The 14,844-nt window shown below is 43.4% G+C and overlaps 1 protein-coding gene across 2 annotated transcripts in view; it reads right to left on the bottom strand.

Annotated features, from left to right (window-relative positions):
• Positions 1 to 7,190: 7,190 nt before the first annotated feature.
• Positions 7,191 to 14,844, bottom strand: part of LOC141258140 (cyclic GMP-AMP synthase-like) — a 145,216-nt gene continuing 137,562 nt past the window's right edge. Inside the window, exon 4 of one of the 2 annotated variants that reach the window (XM_073673147.1) lies at positions 7,191 to 7,552. In XM_073673147.1, coding sequence (XP_073529248.1) covers positions 7,207 to 7,552 — 346 coding nt within the window. In that variant the 3' untranslated portion in view covers positions 7,191 to 7,206. The remainder of the gene's footprint in view (positions 7,553 to 14,844) is intronic. The other variant, XM_073673145.1, reaches the window with a different exon arrangement.

The raw sequence follows: 14,844 nt of genomic DNA on the forward strand, positions 1-14,844 counted from the left end.
TTTTAGCATTCACCCCCAGGACAGGGGGGCATTCAGGAGGGTCAATCTGTCCTTCCCTTCGTAGACCCTAAATCTGTGGGTGTACTATGAGGTACTCTCGCACAGCTTGTACAGTTTTATTCCGTACCTGGCCTTCTTACTGGGCAGGCATTGTCGGAATTTTAGCCTCCCTTTGACATGAACCAGAAATTCATCTATAGTGATGTCCCTTTTTTGGGGTTGCATGCCTCAGCAAATTTTCTGATGAAATGTTCAACTACTGGCCGAATGCACTACCTAAAAATTTACTCGGAGCAAACAATTTCTTTCTTTTTGCATAATAAAAACGCTACCTCCCTACCTAAAAAGCTACTCTGTACCATCTATTTTTTTTTCTAAAAGAAAATTGGACGTCTCAGACAGCACCAATCACACCATGTCACATGGTATTTTTGTTTTGTACAACTTTTTTGACACATCATTGTGATTGGCTGGTCAGAGTTGAACAGCCAATCACAGCGATAACCGACAAGGGGTGGGGAAGTTACAGACCCCAGGGGCAATGTGCAGGGATGACCTGCTGTCAGAGACAGCAGCCATCTTAACTCAGTCACCGTGCAATGCAGCGCGGTGACCAGAAATAGTGGTGCCATATATATATGGAGCATGTCAGGAAGGAGATAAACTCACCTAATCCAGGCTCTCTATCCAGTGCAGCTCCATCTCCTCTTCTATGAAGAACAGCAGTAAGCGCTGGATGTCGTTATGACGTCAGTGCATCACGCCATGTGACGTCCCCTGTGTGCGCCGTCTCATTCTGCGGGAGTTACTGGAGAAACAGGGAGCAGATTACAGCTCTTCTGTTCCTGTCCTGGCAGCACTCACTGCCACTGTATTTGCGTCTGACAGACACAAATACATTTGAGTGTGGGGAGGGAGCGACGGCAGGAGCGCAGGCAAAGAGAGCGGTGAGTGGTGTCAGGGACTGACACTGCTCCGCTGTGTGCCCGCACCCCAGCCTTCACTGTGCTGAATGCCTGAGGCCGGAGGAAGGTGCTGTGTGGCCGATATCATTTTTTTCCCTCAAAGTGCACCCCCCTCGAGGAGGAAGGTGGTAGCGCCCAGGCGGGTGCCTACCCCTTGTCCCTTCCCTGACTAATAGCAGGGGCCTATACAATTACACTATTACCAGCAAATAAAAAAATTGTGTCTGACATCCAATGTTTATTAGAAATAATTCAAGAACAGTAAATATCACATAAAACCACATGTTGTCCTGATTATGTGGGGCATGTAACACTGAGGGGACTCATTTGCAATGTAAATAAGCTCAGGTAATTATCTATAAAGTCTTATGGGCTGTCTAATGGGTCTACTAAGGTTTAAATGGTTACTAACTAAAAACACCAGCCTCACAAGAAGGCTTCTCCAAATGAAACGGTCATCAGGGAGGAAGCCATCGGGTCTTGTCATCATGGAATTTATGGGTTAGTAGACTTAATTTTCTCTACATATTTGTTTATTGGTAGTGATTACTATATATGCATTCTTGCACTGCTTTCTTCGCTTGCTCTCATGACAGTTTTGTAATAATACTCTCTGTTGTTTACTGTACTACTTTCTCTACAGTGGGGAAATTTGAAGCTCACGTGCACCAGTAGAGAATCTCCAACAGGACCCCCAGCTATCATGTGTCTTTAATAGTATTGGTCTTCTTATACAAGTCAAAGTGATCTTGTTGGTCCCCCCCACACCCAAGCCCCCAGAGCCTGGGAGCATTTGCAACCCCTTCAACCAGTACTATTATTCTACTTTGTTTTGGTGCCTATACATATGTAATATCCTTGTTTGACCAGTAGATGTCACTCTTGTTTTCTGTTTGGTTCTACACACTATAGTTTTATTGGATATTTCCTCTTGTTTAATAAAGAATGAAGACTATGGTTCCCGGTTTATCAAAACTTTTACGTCAGAAGACTGGCGTAAAAAGTTTTGAAAACTCGTAACATTTTTGACCAACTCAGAGTTGTGCAAGATTTGTGACTTTTAGCATTTTACCACCAGTTCCCGCAGCGATACAGCTTGTCTAATTCTTGATGAGCTGTGGTGTACCTTAAGCCAGAAATCTTATTCCAGGCACACGCCACTTGTCTCAATTCATTAACAGGTGCATGCCTCTTAGTGAATCAGGAGCGTCTGACTCCAGCAGGCCCCCTCACCAAGGCTGACATGAAAATTGCTGGTCTTGGGGAACCAGAGCATATATATGTTTTAAATAATTATTAGGTATCATGCACAATTTCTTTTTTTGAGGGGGTTGAAAATTTCAGGTGTTGCTTGACACTTCCATATTCCTTAAAACCTCGGACAAGAGGCCCAGTTAAACCAATTTTTATAACTTTAATACTGTTAAGACTTATGGTCCCTAGAGAGCTTAAAGATTATGTAATAGTTATGTTTTCTTTTCACTTTATTTTGCTTGGACAAAAAGGTGGTGTGGCTCCCCTGCGGGTTCAGTCGCCGCAGAGGTACTGCATCCGTGGTGCCTCACTCTCTTGTAAGGAAAGGGTACAGCCCGGGACCCCAACACCTGCATCCAACACTACACAGCTCCAGGCCGGCTGGAAGGGCAAGATGCACTGTGTTCTGCTGAGCCCTGTTCCTGGCTGGAGTGGGGTGAACCATAGTGAGGGGGAACCAAGTAGTAGGTGTGGGTGGAGGAAGGAGTTTAGGGGAGCATTTTGTTAGGAGTATAAATAGGGGATCCATCTTAGTTAGAGAAGGAAGAAGGAGAGTGTAAAGTAGTGAGTCTGAGAGGAGCAGGCGCTCTGCAGGAGCTCTGCTCCAGAGTGGGCCTGGTGAATGAGGCCCAGCAGAGGAGGAAGGCTCCAGTAACTGAAGGAGTCCCAGGGGTACGGAAGGAGCAGGAAGCCACCCATACGCTCTAATCTGTCAAGTGTCAGAGGGACCAGGCCGCAAGAAGGGAACCGGTCCCTGGGCTAGTCGTGTCGCTTCAAGCCTCGGCTAGGAAACCGGAGGCTTCTGACTTTTATGGTGCAGTTGCCATACTCACATCCGAGTAGCCAAGAAAGGTAGCCATGTAGGATCAGGGAATTTCAGGTGACCCGGAGGGATCCGAGGACGCCATCTTGGGACTCAGTTTGTGAGGCGCAGGGCAGGAGGGAGAGACCCAGCGCAGAAAGTCGGCCGAGGAAAGGAACATATAGAAAGGGGGTCCCGATAAGTACTCTCGAATTGCCAGAGGGACTTCTGAACCCCTGCTTGGTGAACGCAACGCGACGCGGGAAGCGGTAACCTGTACAGTGTACCTGAGAAATCTAAAAAGAACGGTGAGTAAAAACGGACGACTGCACTCAACTGTCTCTGTCTGTTATTGCCGCTGCTCCATCATCCCTCCTACGTTACAACGCCCTGCATCCCATCTATCAACTCTGTCCCGGGGGCCCGCTCCGCCTGTGGGGAGCAGAAACATCCCAGCTGCCATCCAATCACCCCCGGAGGTCTGCAGCAGCGCTGGTAACTATTACCAGAAACTACAGGTGGCGTCACAAGACAAACTGTTAACAAAAACACTAAAACCCCTTTTAGAGAGTGAGCCAGAGGACGGGTCCGGGAGCCGACTGCCGTGACATCCCACAGAAGGTCAAGGCCCGGGTACCGAGTCCCCCATATATTCCACCTGGGCGAGTCAGTGGCACTTTATGAAGCATTGGTGTTTCTTGACCCCTAGGCCTTGGTAACACTGGCCTGTGAGAAACTTCTCATACTGTAAGAGGCTGAAGGTGGACTGTAGACAACCTCTTGACTTTTATGTTGTGATTATTATGTTGCCCCTATAATTTTGCACTCTATGTTTCTATATGCAGTCGTATTTTATTTCCATACCACAGCACAGTCAGAGGAATACGATGACTTGGGAATTCTGTGTTTGCAGCCTACACATGAACTTATGGTCAGTCCGCTAGTATGTTTTAACTGTCTGTCCATTTTTATTAGTTTTGTGTGTGTTTTGCGTGCCTTTGAGGAATGCCGAGTCATGCTAATGCTGCAGCAGCTTGGGCGTTAGAACCTGTCAACAGACTTTTGTACCCCATAGTAATTGCATGTATGTAAGGACGATTTAATGCTGATTAAATCTTTACCTTTCTTGTAGACATCCTTGTTGCTGTGTTATAGAAAACCATAATTGAAATTGTATGCTAATGAGTTTCAAGTGCAGCGGGTTAATGAGTTGCAAGTGCAGCGGGTTAATGAGTTGCAAGTGCAGCGGGTTAATGAGTTGCAAGTGCAGCGGGTTAATGAGTTGCAAGTGCAGCGGGTTAATGAGTTGCAAGTGCAGCGGGTTAATGAATTGCAAGTGCAGCCTGGGTGGGCCCTGCCCTTACAGCTCTCTTGCCTCTCTCCCTGTTCCCCCTGCTCCATGCCTCTTGTCTCTGACTGATAGGTCATTCGCTGGCAGCAGGGATAGGGAGAGGCAGGAGAGCTGTGAGTACCGTGCCCAACAATTGCACTTACAACTCATTAGCAGAAAACTTTGAGGTGCACCACATACCTTGGAGTAGGAGAAGACTATTTAACATACAACCTCTTTCAAAAATTGACCTTAAGTGCACACACATAAACACACACAGACATTTAGGCAGGCTTACATACAGACACACACCTATAGGCAAACTTATATATAGACACACATACTGTATAAGTAGGCTTAAATATAGACAAACATATATAGGCAGGCTAATATACATACACAGACACATATAGGCAGAATTACAGCCACACACACATATAGTCAGGCTTATATCCACACACTTCCCCCGAGGAAGCTGTAATACACCACGTGAAACGCGCGTTGGGGATTTCTTATGCTGGGCGCTTTCTATCTATGGGTAAGAGTGCAATACTATAAATATAATAATGAACTGGTGTTTTCTGTAGTTCTTATTTATGCATACCACATGACCATCTTTTTATGGCTATAAGGCCGTTTACACATTAATGAAGTGTTATGTTTCGTGCATATATGATTTCACATTTGAGACTGGCAATATTTGCACTTTAGCCCTATTACTATTTATATCATCCATTGTACGTATTATCTTAATATTGACAAGCTGCCCAGCTTGGTTGTCTAAGTCGTCCTTTTTATATGTTATTTGTCTTATATGTTCAATAAAGTGTGTTGTTAATTTTTGCCAAAAAACTGAGATTTTTGTCCATTTTTTCACTTATATAACACATATGTAGATAGGCTTATATATGTACACACAGACAGGCCTTAGGCCTACGGACAAACACATACATACAGACATTTTTACATACATAGGTATACATAAGCACATACAGTACAAACAAACAGAACCAAGTATGTATATATATCTCCAAACAAACCTGAACAAGTAATGGAAAGCTCATTGTTGGCTGAGAGCAGGAACGGGAAGTCAGATGGGAATCAGTAGTTCCTTTGCTTTGCAGTGCAACTACCGGAAACCAACATAATAGGACTGCTGAGTCTGCTTAGGGTGAGTATGGACTGCCAGAGCACAATGTTCTGAGCTGTAGGCCACCTGTCATTTACCTGCACTGCATATTACATGCAGACATTCAGGCCCTTAAGACGAACAGAGAGACCAGCTCGGAGGCAAATATCCTTCTGCCCCAGCCTGCCTGCTGTCATGCAGTGAGGTAAATTCTCTCAGCCGTTGGTGTCGGTGAGCAGCTTGGACACTAGAGGCATCAGTGTAGTAGAGTGGGTCTTTTCAAAGGACACGTAGATCAGGGTGGACCAGCGCAGCAGGACAGCAGACAAACAAGCTAAGCAGCTAACACAGATGAAGCAAAGCCAGGTATGTGGATACACACAGAAACTATATTAGTATGAAAATATATCTTCCATCAGGGATGAATTTAATCAATGAATCAAGTCTGGTATTTCGGGTGGGGTAATAACGATACACAGGATTAATCAAGAGGTAAATTCAGTCTGGTATCTGCTAGCAAAGCAATGGTTAGTAGCAGCAATGTAACAAAGATAAATTCAGTCTTGTATCTTCCAGCAAGACAATGGTTAATCAGAGAAGCGCAATCGCAATCCTACAATCGCAGGAGTATAGAAAAACTGGAGACCTGGTTGAAGGGATGAGTTACCTTGCTTTCAGAGACCGAGTGTGAACAGGAGCAAGAACAACTGCAAGAAGTTGGTAACTTGCTGAAAGGTTGGTATTGACAATATCAAGTAAACTAAACTGAGCTTGCAAATAAATCTGGCTGTAACATAGAAGTCGGAAGAAGCTGAAGAAATGACAGACACTTGGTTAGAGCTAAGCCAATGGAAGAAGCAGCAAACTCCGGACAAATATAAGGGAACTGAGACAATGTTACTTAATACCTAAGCAACTGGCTTCTATCAAAGCTTGCCCTAATAGGCCTTGATGAATAACGTCAGAGGAGTTCTCAGGGTTACCTAACAAAATGCAGCACGGACTACTACAAAGTAAGGCAGCTAAAGGAGAAGAGGGCCAAGACCGGTACTTGTGCTGGGACAGGTGAGTAACATTACATTATGGTTACATGGTGGGCAGCCCGGTGGTTCAGTGGTTAGCACTGCAGACTTGCACCAAGGACAACATCTGCACGGAGTTTATATGTTCTCCCTGTGTTTGTGTGGATTTCCTCCGGGTTCTCCGGTTTCCTCCCACACTCCAAAGACATACTGATAGGGAATGTAGATTGTGAGCCCCAATGGGGACAGTGCCCATAATGTCTGTAAATTGTCTGAATTGTAAAGCGCTGCGGAATATGTTAGCGCTATATAAATAAAAGATTATTATTGTTGTCTGTTGTTTTATTGGCGAGACAGTTTATGCCCGAGATATACTACAAAAGGTTAGTGACATCCAGTATGGCCAGGACCTCTACCCTTTTACATCACCATTTAGAACCTTGTTTTCTACTCTGGTTTCATAAAAAAAGTATTTATAAGAAAAAATACAAACAATAATGCAACATATCACCTAGTAAAAATATACAATAGTTTTTATCACTTAAGTCACAATTTCTTTACTTCATATGTCATTAATACTTTCTATATTACAGAAATACAGAGTAATGAGGAAACAGAAGGGTTAACAACTTACTTTTAAAGTTATATTATATGTGCATATCATAAGCAGTTTGGATATACGTAAAAATATAAAGAAATAGGCTCTATTCATAAAAAATAGGGTAGTTATTTAATTTTTGGTATCTTATTTCCTCGTAAAGATAGTCACAGTTTGATTTGTCTACAAATTCTTCACTGAAAAGATTATGAGCAGGAATAAAAAAGTTGTACAGAGTGTACCTACTAAGACAGTCCAGGAAAAAATCAACGTATTTATTAAAATGTAATTCCAACTCCTTAAATTTCCAGTCTTCATCTTTTGGATGTTTCACACAGAAATGCAGTAATGCGGTCTTGGCATGGTATGAGCAGAACTGATTCATTTTTCTTTGCTCTCCATTTGTTTTCAGTAGTTCCAGTAGGTACTTTAACAATTTTAGACACTGTTTTCTGTGGATTAACAAAAATATAACCATTATTAAATAATTCTAGATTCAACTTTGGATCTAATAGAAATCTAAATGCCATCTTTACATTTAGTTATCAGAATATAGCTCTTCTGCCACATTCCAAAGACACAAAACATTGCCCTATGCAGTATTGTCCCAAAGGTGATATTTAAGATTAGTTTAGCAGAAGTACAGCGTCTGTATAATATATGGGAACAGTTAAACATGGATACAATACACTTATTTACATGAGGTCTACTACTGTAGGAAATTACAATGGTGGGAGTACACATTTTCCTGACAATTCTGGTTATGCAAGAATCTATACATTTTTTCAGGGGCTGTTTTATCTTTTCACAGTGATCCTATAGGAGTGTAATTCTGAAAGTGTCTATGGGTGCTATGTAAACTCTAGTGCCACCTATTGGATGAATATTATTTGTGTCATTCAGCTTCCTGATATAGGTAGCCTTGTTAAGTCTTTTCCATATGCACAGGTTTAAAAGTAGTGATGAGCGAGCGAGCTCGCCACTGCTCAATACTTTAATCGAGCATCGGGGTGCTCGGGTATGCTCGTTACTCCGTGCTCAAGTCCCCGTCCTGCATGTTTTGCATCTATTAGAGAGCCAATAAACATGCGGGGATTGCCTGCCATACACGATAACGTTGTAGCCATATTGGCTACTGGCATTACTGTGATTTGCCCGCCACTACGAGTCTTCGGGTCTTATATAAGACCCAGTGACGGGATTCTTGGCACACCCCCCTCTGGAAGCAGTTCATGGAGAGTTGTTATAGGAGGGAGAGATTATTTTAGAGCAAGAATATAGGCAGTGTTAAATATTACTATTGCAGTACTTGTATACCGCTGCTGCCCCATTAAAACAAAAGTCCTTTTCAGGGCTACATACTGTCCTTTCTCTAGTAAAACCGATGTTACCTGCATTCAGTGTAAGGATAGCTGGTGGAGGAGGGATAGTTTTGATTAGAGGCATATAGACAGGATTTATCGCCTTACAGTTCTTCTATAAGTATACTGCTGCTGCAACCTAAAAACACAAGTCCTTTTCAGGGCTAAATATTTTCTTTTTCCCATTTATACCGGAAATTTTTTAGACATATATTATATACCTAATTTAAAATGCGCAAGGCGTGTGGTAAGGGACGAGGAAGTGGACGTGCTGCTGATGGTTCACGCAGAGGCCGAGGCTGTGGGCCAGGTGAATCTGTGCCTGCTGTGGGAGCACAACAAACATGCTCATCCACGAAATCTAGCCTCCTGTCCCACTTTGCATGGGGGCGCGTGACACCACTCTTGAAGTCAAAACATTGCAAACACGTGGTCGGTTGGGAGGCAGATAATGCTTCCAGTACAGTGGCATGTAAAAGTTTGGGCACCCCTGGTCAAAATTATTGTTATTGTGAACAGTTAAGCAAGTTGAAGATGAAATGATCTCTTAAAGGCCTAAAGTTAAAGATAACACATTTCCTTTGTATTTTAGGCAAAAAAAAATATATATATATATATATATATATATATATATATATATATATATATATATATATATATATATATATATATATATATATATATATACAGTACAGACCAAAAGTTTGGACACAACTTCTCATTTAAAGATGTTTCTGTATTTTCTTGACTATGAAAATTGTACATTCACACTGAAGGCATCAAAGCTATGAATTAACACATGTGGAATTATATACTTAACAAAAAAGTGTGAAACAACTGAAAATATATCTTATATTCTAGGTTCTTCAAAGTAGCCACCTTTTGCTTTGATGACTGCTTGATGCGCTTCAAGAGGTTGTCACCAGAAATGGTCTTCCAACAATCTTGAAGGAGTTCCCAGAGATGCTTAGCACTTGTTGGCCCTTATGCCTTCACTCTGCGGTCCAGCTCACCCCAAACCATCTCAATTGGGTTCAGGTCTGGTGACTGTGGAGGCCAGGTCATCTGGCGTAGCACCCCATCACTTTCCTTCTTGGTCAAATATCCCTTACACAGCCTGGAGGTGTGTTTGGGGTCATTGTCCTGTTGAAAAATAAATGATGGTCCAACTAAACGCAAACCGGATGGAATAGCATGCCGCTGCAAGATGCTGTGGTAGCCATGCTGGTTCAGTATGCCTTCAATTTTGAATAAATCCCCAACAGTGTCACCAGCAAAGCACCCCCACACCATCACCCCTCCTCCTCCATGCTTCACGGTGGGAACCAGGCATGTAGAGTCCATCCGTTCACCTTTTCTGCGTCGCACAAAGACACGGTGGTTGGAGCCAAGGATCTCAAATTTGGACTCATCAGACCAAAGCACAGATTTCCACTGGTCTAATGTCCATTCCTTGTGTTCTTTAGCCCAAACAAGTCTCTTCTGCTTGTTGCCTGTCCTTAGCAGTGGTTTCCTAGCAGCTATTTTACCATGAAGGCCTGCTGCACAAAGTCTCCTCTTAACAGTTGTTGTAGAGATGTGTCTGCTGCTAGAACTCTATGTGGCATTGACCTGGTCTCTAATCTGAGCTGCTGTTACCCTGCGATTTCTGAGGCTGGTGACTCGGATAAACTTATCCTCAGAAGCAGAGGTGACTCTTGCTCTTCCTTTCCTGGGGCGGTCCTCATGTGAGCCAGTTTCTTTGAAGCGCTTGATGGTTTTTGCAACTGCACTTGGGGACACTTTCAAAGTTTTCCCAATTTTTCGGCCTGACTGACCTTCATTTCTTAAAGTAATGATGGCCACTCGTTTTTCTTTACTTAGTTGCTTTTTTCTTGCCATAATACAAATTCTAACAGTCTATTCAGTAGGACTATCAGCTGTGTATCCACCAGACTTCTGCACAACACAACTGATGGTCCCAACCCCATTTATAAGGCAAGAAATCCCACTTATTAAACCTGACAGGGCACACCTGTGAAGTGAAAACCATTTCCGGTGACTACCTCTTGAAGCTCATCAAGAGAATGCCAAGAGTGTGCAAAGCAGTCATCAAAGCAAAAGGTGGCTACTTGGAAGAACCTAGAATATAAGACATATTTTCAGTTGTTTCACACTTTATATATATATATATATGTATATATATGTCATTTTTTTTCATTTTAAAAATTACAAAAAGGAAAATGGGCCGATGAAAAAGTTTGGGCACCCTTGGAGATTTGTGTGCTCAGAAAACTTTGACCAAGGTTTCAGACCTTAATTAGCCTGTTAGGGTTATGGCTTGTTCACTATCATCGTTAGGAAAGGCCAGGTGATGCAAATTTCCCAGCTTTATAATAACCGAGCCTCCTGTACCTTTGTGCCAAAAAACAGCAGTCATGGGTTCTTCTAAGCAGCTGCCTAGCACTCTGAAAATGAAAATGGTGGAGGCCCACAAAGCAGGAGAAGGCTATACGAAGATAGCAGTGCAAATGCACTGGGAACGGTCAAAGAGCCCCGGCACATGCGCACTGCAGTATTTTACTCTGCCCTTGTCATGGAAGAGAAGTACGCCTGCGAGGAACACTGTGTGGATGACGTAGCATGCATCATCCACACAAAGCACAGAATGGGGACATGATACAAAGATGAAGGGGAGGTGCCGGACCAGGACCAGCGACACCCATAGGACTCGACCGCCCCGCAGATGAGTATAATAAAAAGGTGTTTTTCTTTTGTTGCAGGCCGGATCGGGGGCATATATACAGCATATTAGAATGCTGTATATGAGGGCTGAAAGGTGGGGCTATATCTCATATGGGGCAAACCTGGTGACAGGTTCTCTTTAAAACAAATAGTCATACCATACAATAGTTAATAAGTAACATTTGCCATATGTCTATTTTACCTCATTTTTCAAATCTGCTTTTTGTTAGAATGTTATAAGGCTTAAATTTTAGCAGTAAGTTTTCATTTTTTTTAAAGAAATTTACAAAACCTGTTTTATTAGGGACCACTTCATGTTTAAAGTAACTTTGAAGGGCCTATATGTCAAAACACCCCCAAACAAGAACCCATTTCAAAAATTGCTCCAGCAAGGTATTCAAAACTGCATTTAAGAAGTTTGTTAACCCATAATGAGCTTCATAGGAATTAACATAAAGAATAAGGAAAAAATGATAAATTTAATTTTTTTTTATGAAATGTTGCTTTTAGACAATTTGTTTAATTCTCACAAGGGTAAAATAAGAAAATGGAAGCTAAAACTTGTTGTGCTATTTTTTATAAGTACACCATTACACAATAGGTGATCAAAAACTTCTATTTGGACACATGGCAGGGCTCGGAAGGGAAGGAGCGCTGGAGTAGATTCTGGACTCCATGTCACATGTGAAAAAAAAATCAAACAAAATTTATGTTTTTTTTACCACTAAAATGTTTTAGCCTCAAAATTTCTACTTTTACATGTGGTAATAGGAGGAAATGGACCCCACAATTTGAAAAACAATTTGTCCTGAGTATGTAAATCCCCAACATGTGGTCAGAAACCATTGGTTGTGCACACTGCAAAGCTCAAAAGGCAAGGAGCGCCATTTTGGAATGCAGATTTTGCTGGAATGGTTCCAAAACAGCAAAACCCAGCCCCCACCCCCGAAAGTAAACACATTTTTCAAACTATATCCACAGAATTTCAAAACATTGGGCCGTGAGGAAAAAATATACATTTTTTAAAATAAAAAAATCTAGAGCTAAAACATTTTATTTTCACAAGGGGTAATAAGTAAAAAAAGGACGTTATGATTTCTCATGCAGTTTTTCCCAAATGTGACAGCACCCCATATGTGTCCATATAGCATTGTTTGGGCACACAATTTTGTAGGGAAAAAAGTTTATACAGTGCCACGTTCTGAGAGCTTTACCTTTTTATTCCACTGACAGAGCTGAATGTGACCTTTTTTCTGCAGGACAAGATGATGTTTTCAGTAATCTCATTTTTATTTACATATGACTTTTTGATTGCATTCATTTTACTTTGTGTGCGGCGTAATGTGGAAAAAAAAACAATTTAGCCTTTTTATTTTATTTTATAGTACTTACTGTAGTGGTTAAAGGGATTCTGTCATCAGATTTGTGCTGTGCTATCTGACAGCAGCATGAAGTATGGACAAATCCCTGATTCCAGCGATGTATCACTTACTGGGCTGTGTGCTGTAATTTTTTATAAAATCACTGTTTTTTTCTACTGTAGATCTACCAGTTTTCTGAATGCTGAGCTCTATATACCCTGCCTACTGATACTCTGTATACCCCGCCTACTGATTGCCAGCTTTCTGTGTATGTTGTGAAGAAGCAGAAAACTGCCACTCAGTGGTGGGGGTGGGGTTATGCTGAGCTCATGAATATGAAAAACTAAGTGGCTTCGGATTTACTTGTCCTCTAGTAAAAATCTCCCACTTAGAAAACAGTGATTTTATCAAGACTACAGCAAGCAGCCCAGTACGTGAAGTCATGGTCTCTGTCTCTGCATTATCCTGTGACTCGCCCAGGGGGATATGGGGGACTCGGTACCCGGGCCTTTACCTTCTTGGGATGTCACGGCAGTCGGCTCCCGGGCCTGTACCCTGAGGTCACTCTTTAAAAGGGGGTTTGCTACTTGATGGGATGAATAACAGTTTTGTCTCGTGACGCCACCTGTGGTTCCCGGTAATGGGTACCGGCGCTGCTGCAGACCTCTGGAGCAGGTGTTAGGGCAGCTGGGTTGGTGCGGCTCTCCACAGGCAGAGCACAGCTCCAGGGCAGTGTAGGTGCAGATGGTGATGCTGGGCGCTGTAGTGCAGGAGCGATAGCGTAGTAGAAATAACTGGCAGAAACAGTGGGGTGCAGTCATCCGAGTTTACTCACAGTTCTTTAGGTTCCTCAGGTAGCACTATACAGCTGACAATCTCCCACGTCGCGCTGCGTTCACCAGGCAGGGGTTCAGCACTCCCTCAAGTATCTCAAGAGCACTTAACGGGACCCCTCTCTGTATGTTCCTTCCTTAGCCGACTTCCCGTGCTGGGTCTCTCCCTCCTGCCCTGCGTCCCGCCACACAAAGTCCCGATGGGGTACCTTGAGATCCCTCTGGGCAACTTGAAGCTCCTGGACCTGGCTTGGTGCCCTTTTCGGCGGCTTAGGTGCGGATGTGGCAACTGCACCTTGAAAGTGCAGAAGCCTCCGGTTTTCTAGCTGAGACTTAAAGTAACTCGGCTAGTCCAGGGACTGGTTCCCTTCTTGCGGCCTGATCCCTCTGACGCCTGGCAGATTCAGGCATAAGGGTGCCGTCCTGCACTCACCGTACCCCCTGGGATCCCCTCAGTTCCTGGAGCCTTCCTCCCTTGCTCCCACTCCTCTCTCCGTCTTGGGCATGACAGGCCAAGCCTGCCTCCCGAGCAGAGCTCCTGAAGAGCCTCTGCTCCCTTCATCCTCACACTCTCTCTTACTGACTGAACACACTCTCTAAGATGGCTTCTCTTTTTATATATATTCTTTAAGTGCTCCCCTGGTCTGCATCCTCCACCCACACCCGCTACTTGGCTCCCCCTCACTTTTGGTTCCCCCCACTCCAGCCAGGGACGGGTCAGCAGAAGAAGTGCATAATGCTCTTCCAGCCGGCCTGGAGTAGTGTAGTGTTGAGTGTAGGTGTTGGGGTCCCGGGCAGTACTCCATCCTTACCTGAGAGAAGGAGATGCTACACCTCTGGGTGAGGTGCAGTACGTCTGTGGCGACTGAACCCTCAGGGGCACCACACCTGCTCTCAGATTAGCATAGGCAGAAAGCAATGGTGGGGGCGAGTTCTACAAAGTTCATTATTACTAAATATTCATTAATGTTAATTAATGTTCATTAATACTAAATGTCCAAAGCTGGCAGCTCCTTTTGCAATTTCAGACCAATGACGTCGCAGAGATGCTTGATGGGAGAGAACCAGAGATTCTGTAGGCCATGGTAGCACATTTCGGCCATGAAGGCTGCTTTGGAGAAAAGACCATACTGCTGGTTCTATGATCAAATCAATTAAATGCTGAGCTGTTAGTGTACCTGGATTGAAGACTAGAGGAGCCTGTCTACTCAATGTTATGCCATCCTCTTTCCTCCTGAAAGTAGAACTGGTGTGATGTTCCTTCATGAAGAACTTTTCATTGACCTCATGCCATCACTCTGAAAGGCTATAACGATGCAGAGCAAGACAGCCTTTTCAGTGATAAGTCCCGCTTTCGTCTTAGAGGCAATCATAGGCGGATATTGGTCTTGAGAGAATGTGGGCCACAACATGAAGAGGCCCACATCACGAGGAAACTTCACACCACTCTTAATTCCCCAGGATT

The sequence above is a fragment of the Phyllobates terribilis genome, unplaced genomic scaffold (genome assembly GCF_046119375.1).
Source record: "Phyllobates terribilis strain yellow unplaced genomic scaffold, ASM4611937v1 Scaffold_3__8_contigs__length_932513732, whole genome shotgun sequence".
Classification (NCBI taxonomy): Eukaryota; Metazoa; Chordata; class Amphibia; order Anura; family Dendrobatidae; genus Phyllobates; species Phyllobates terribilis.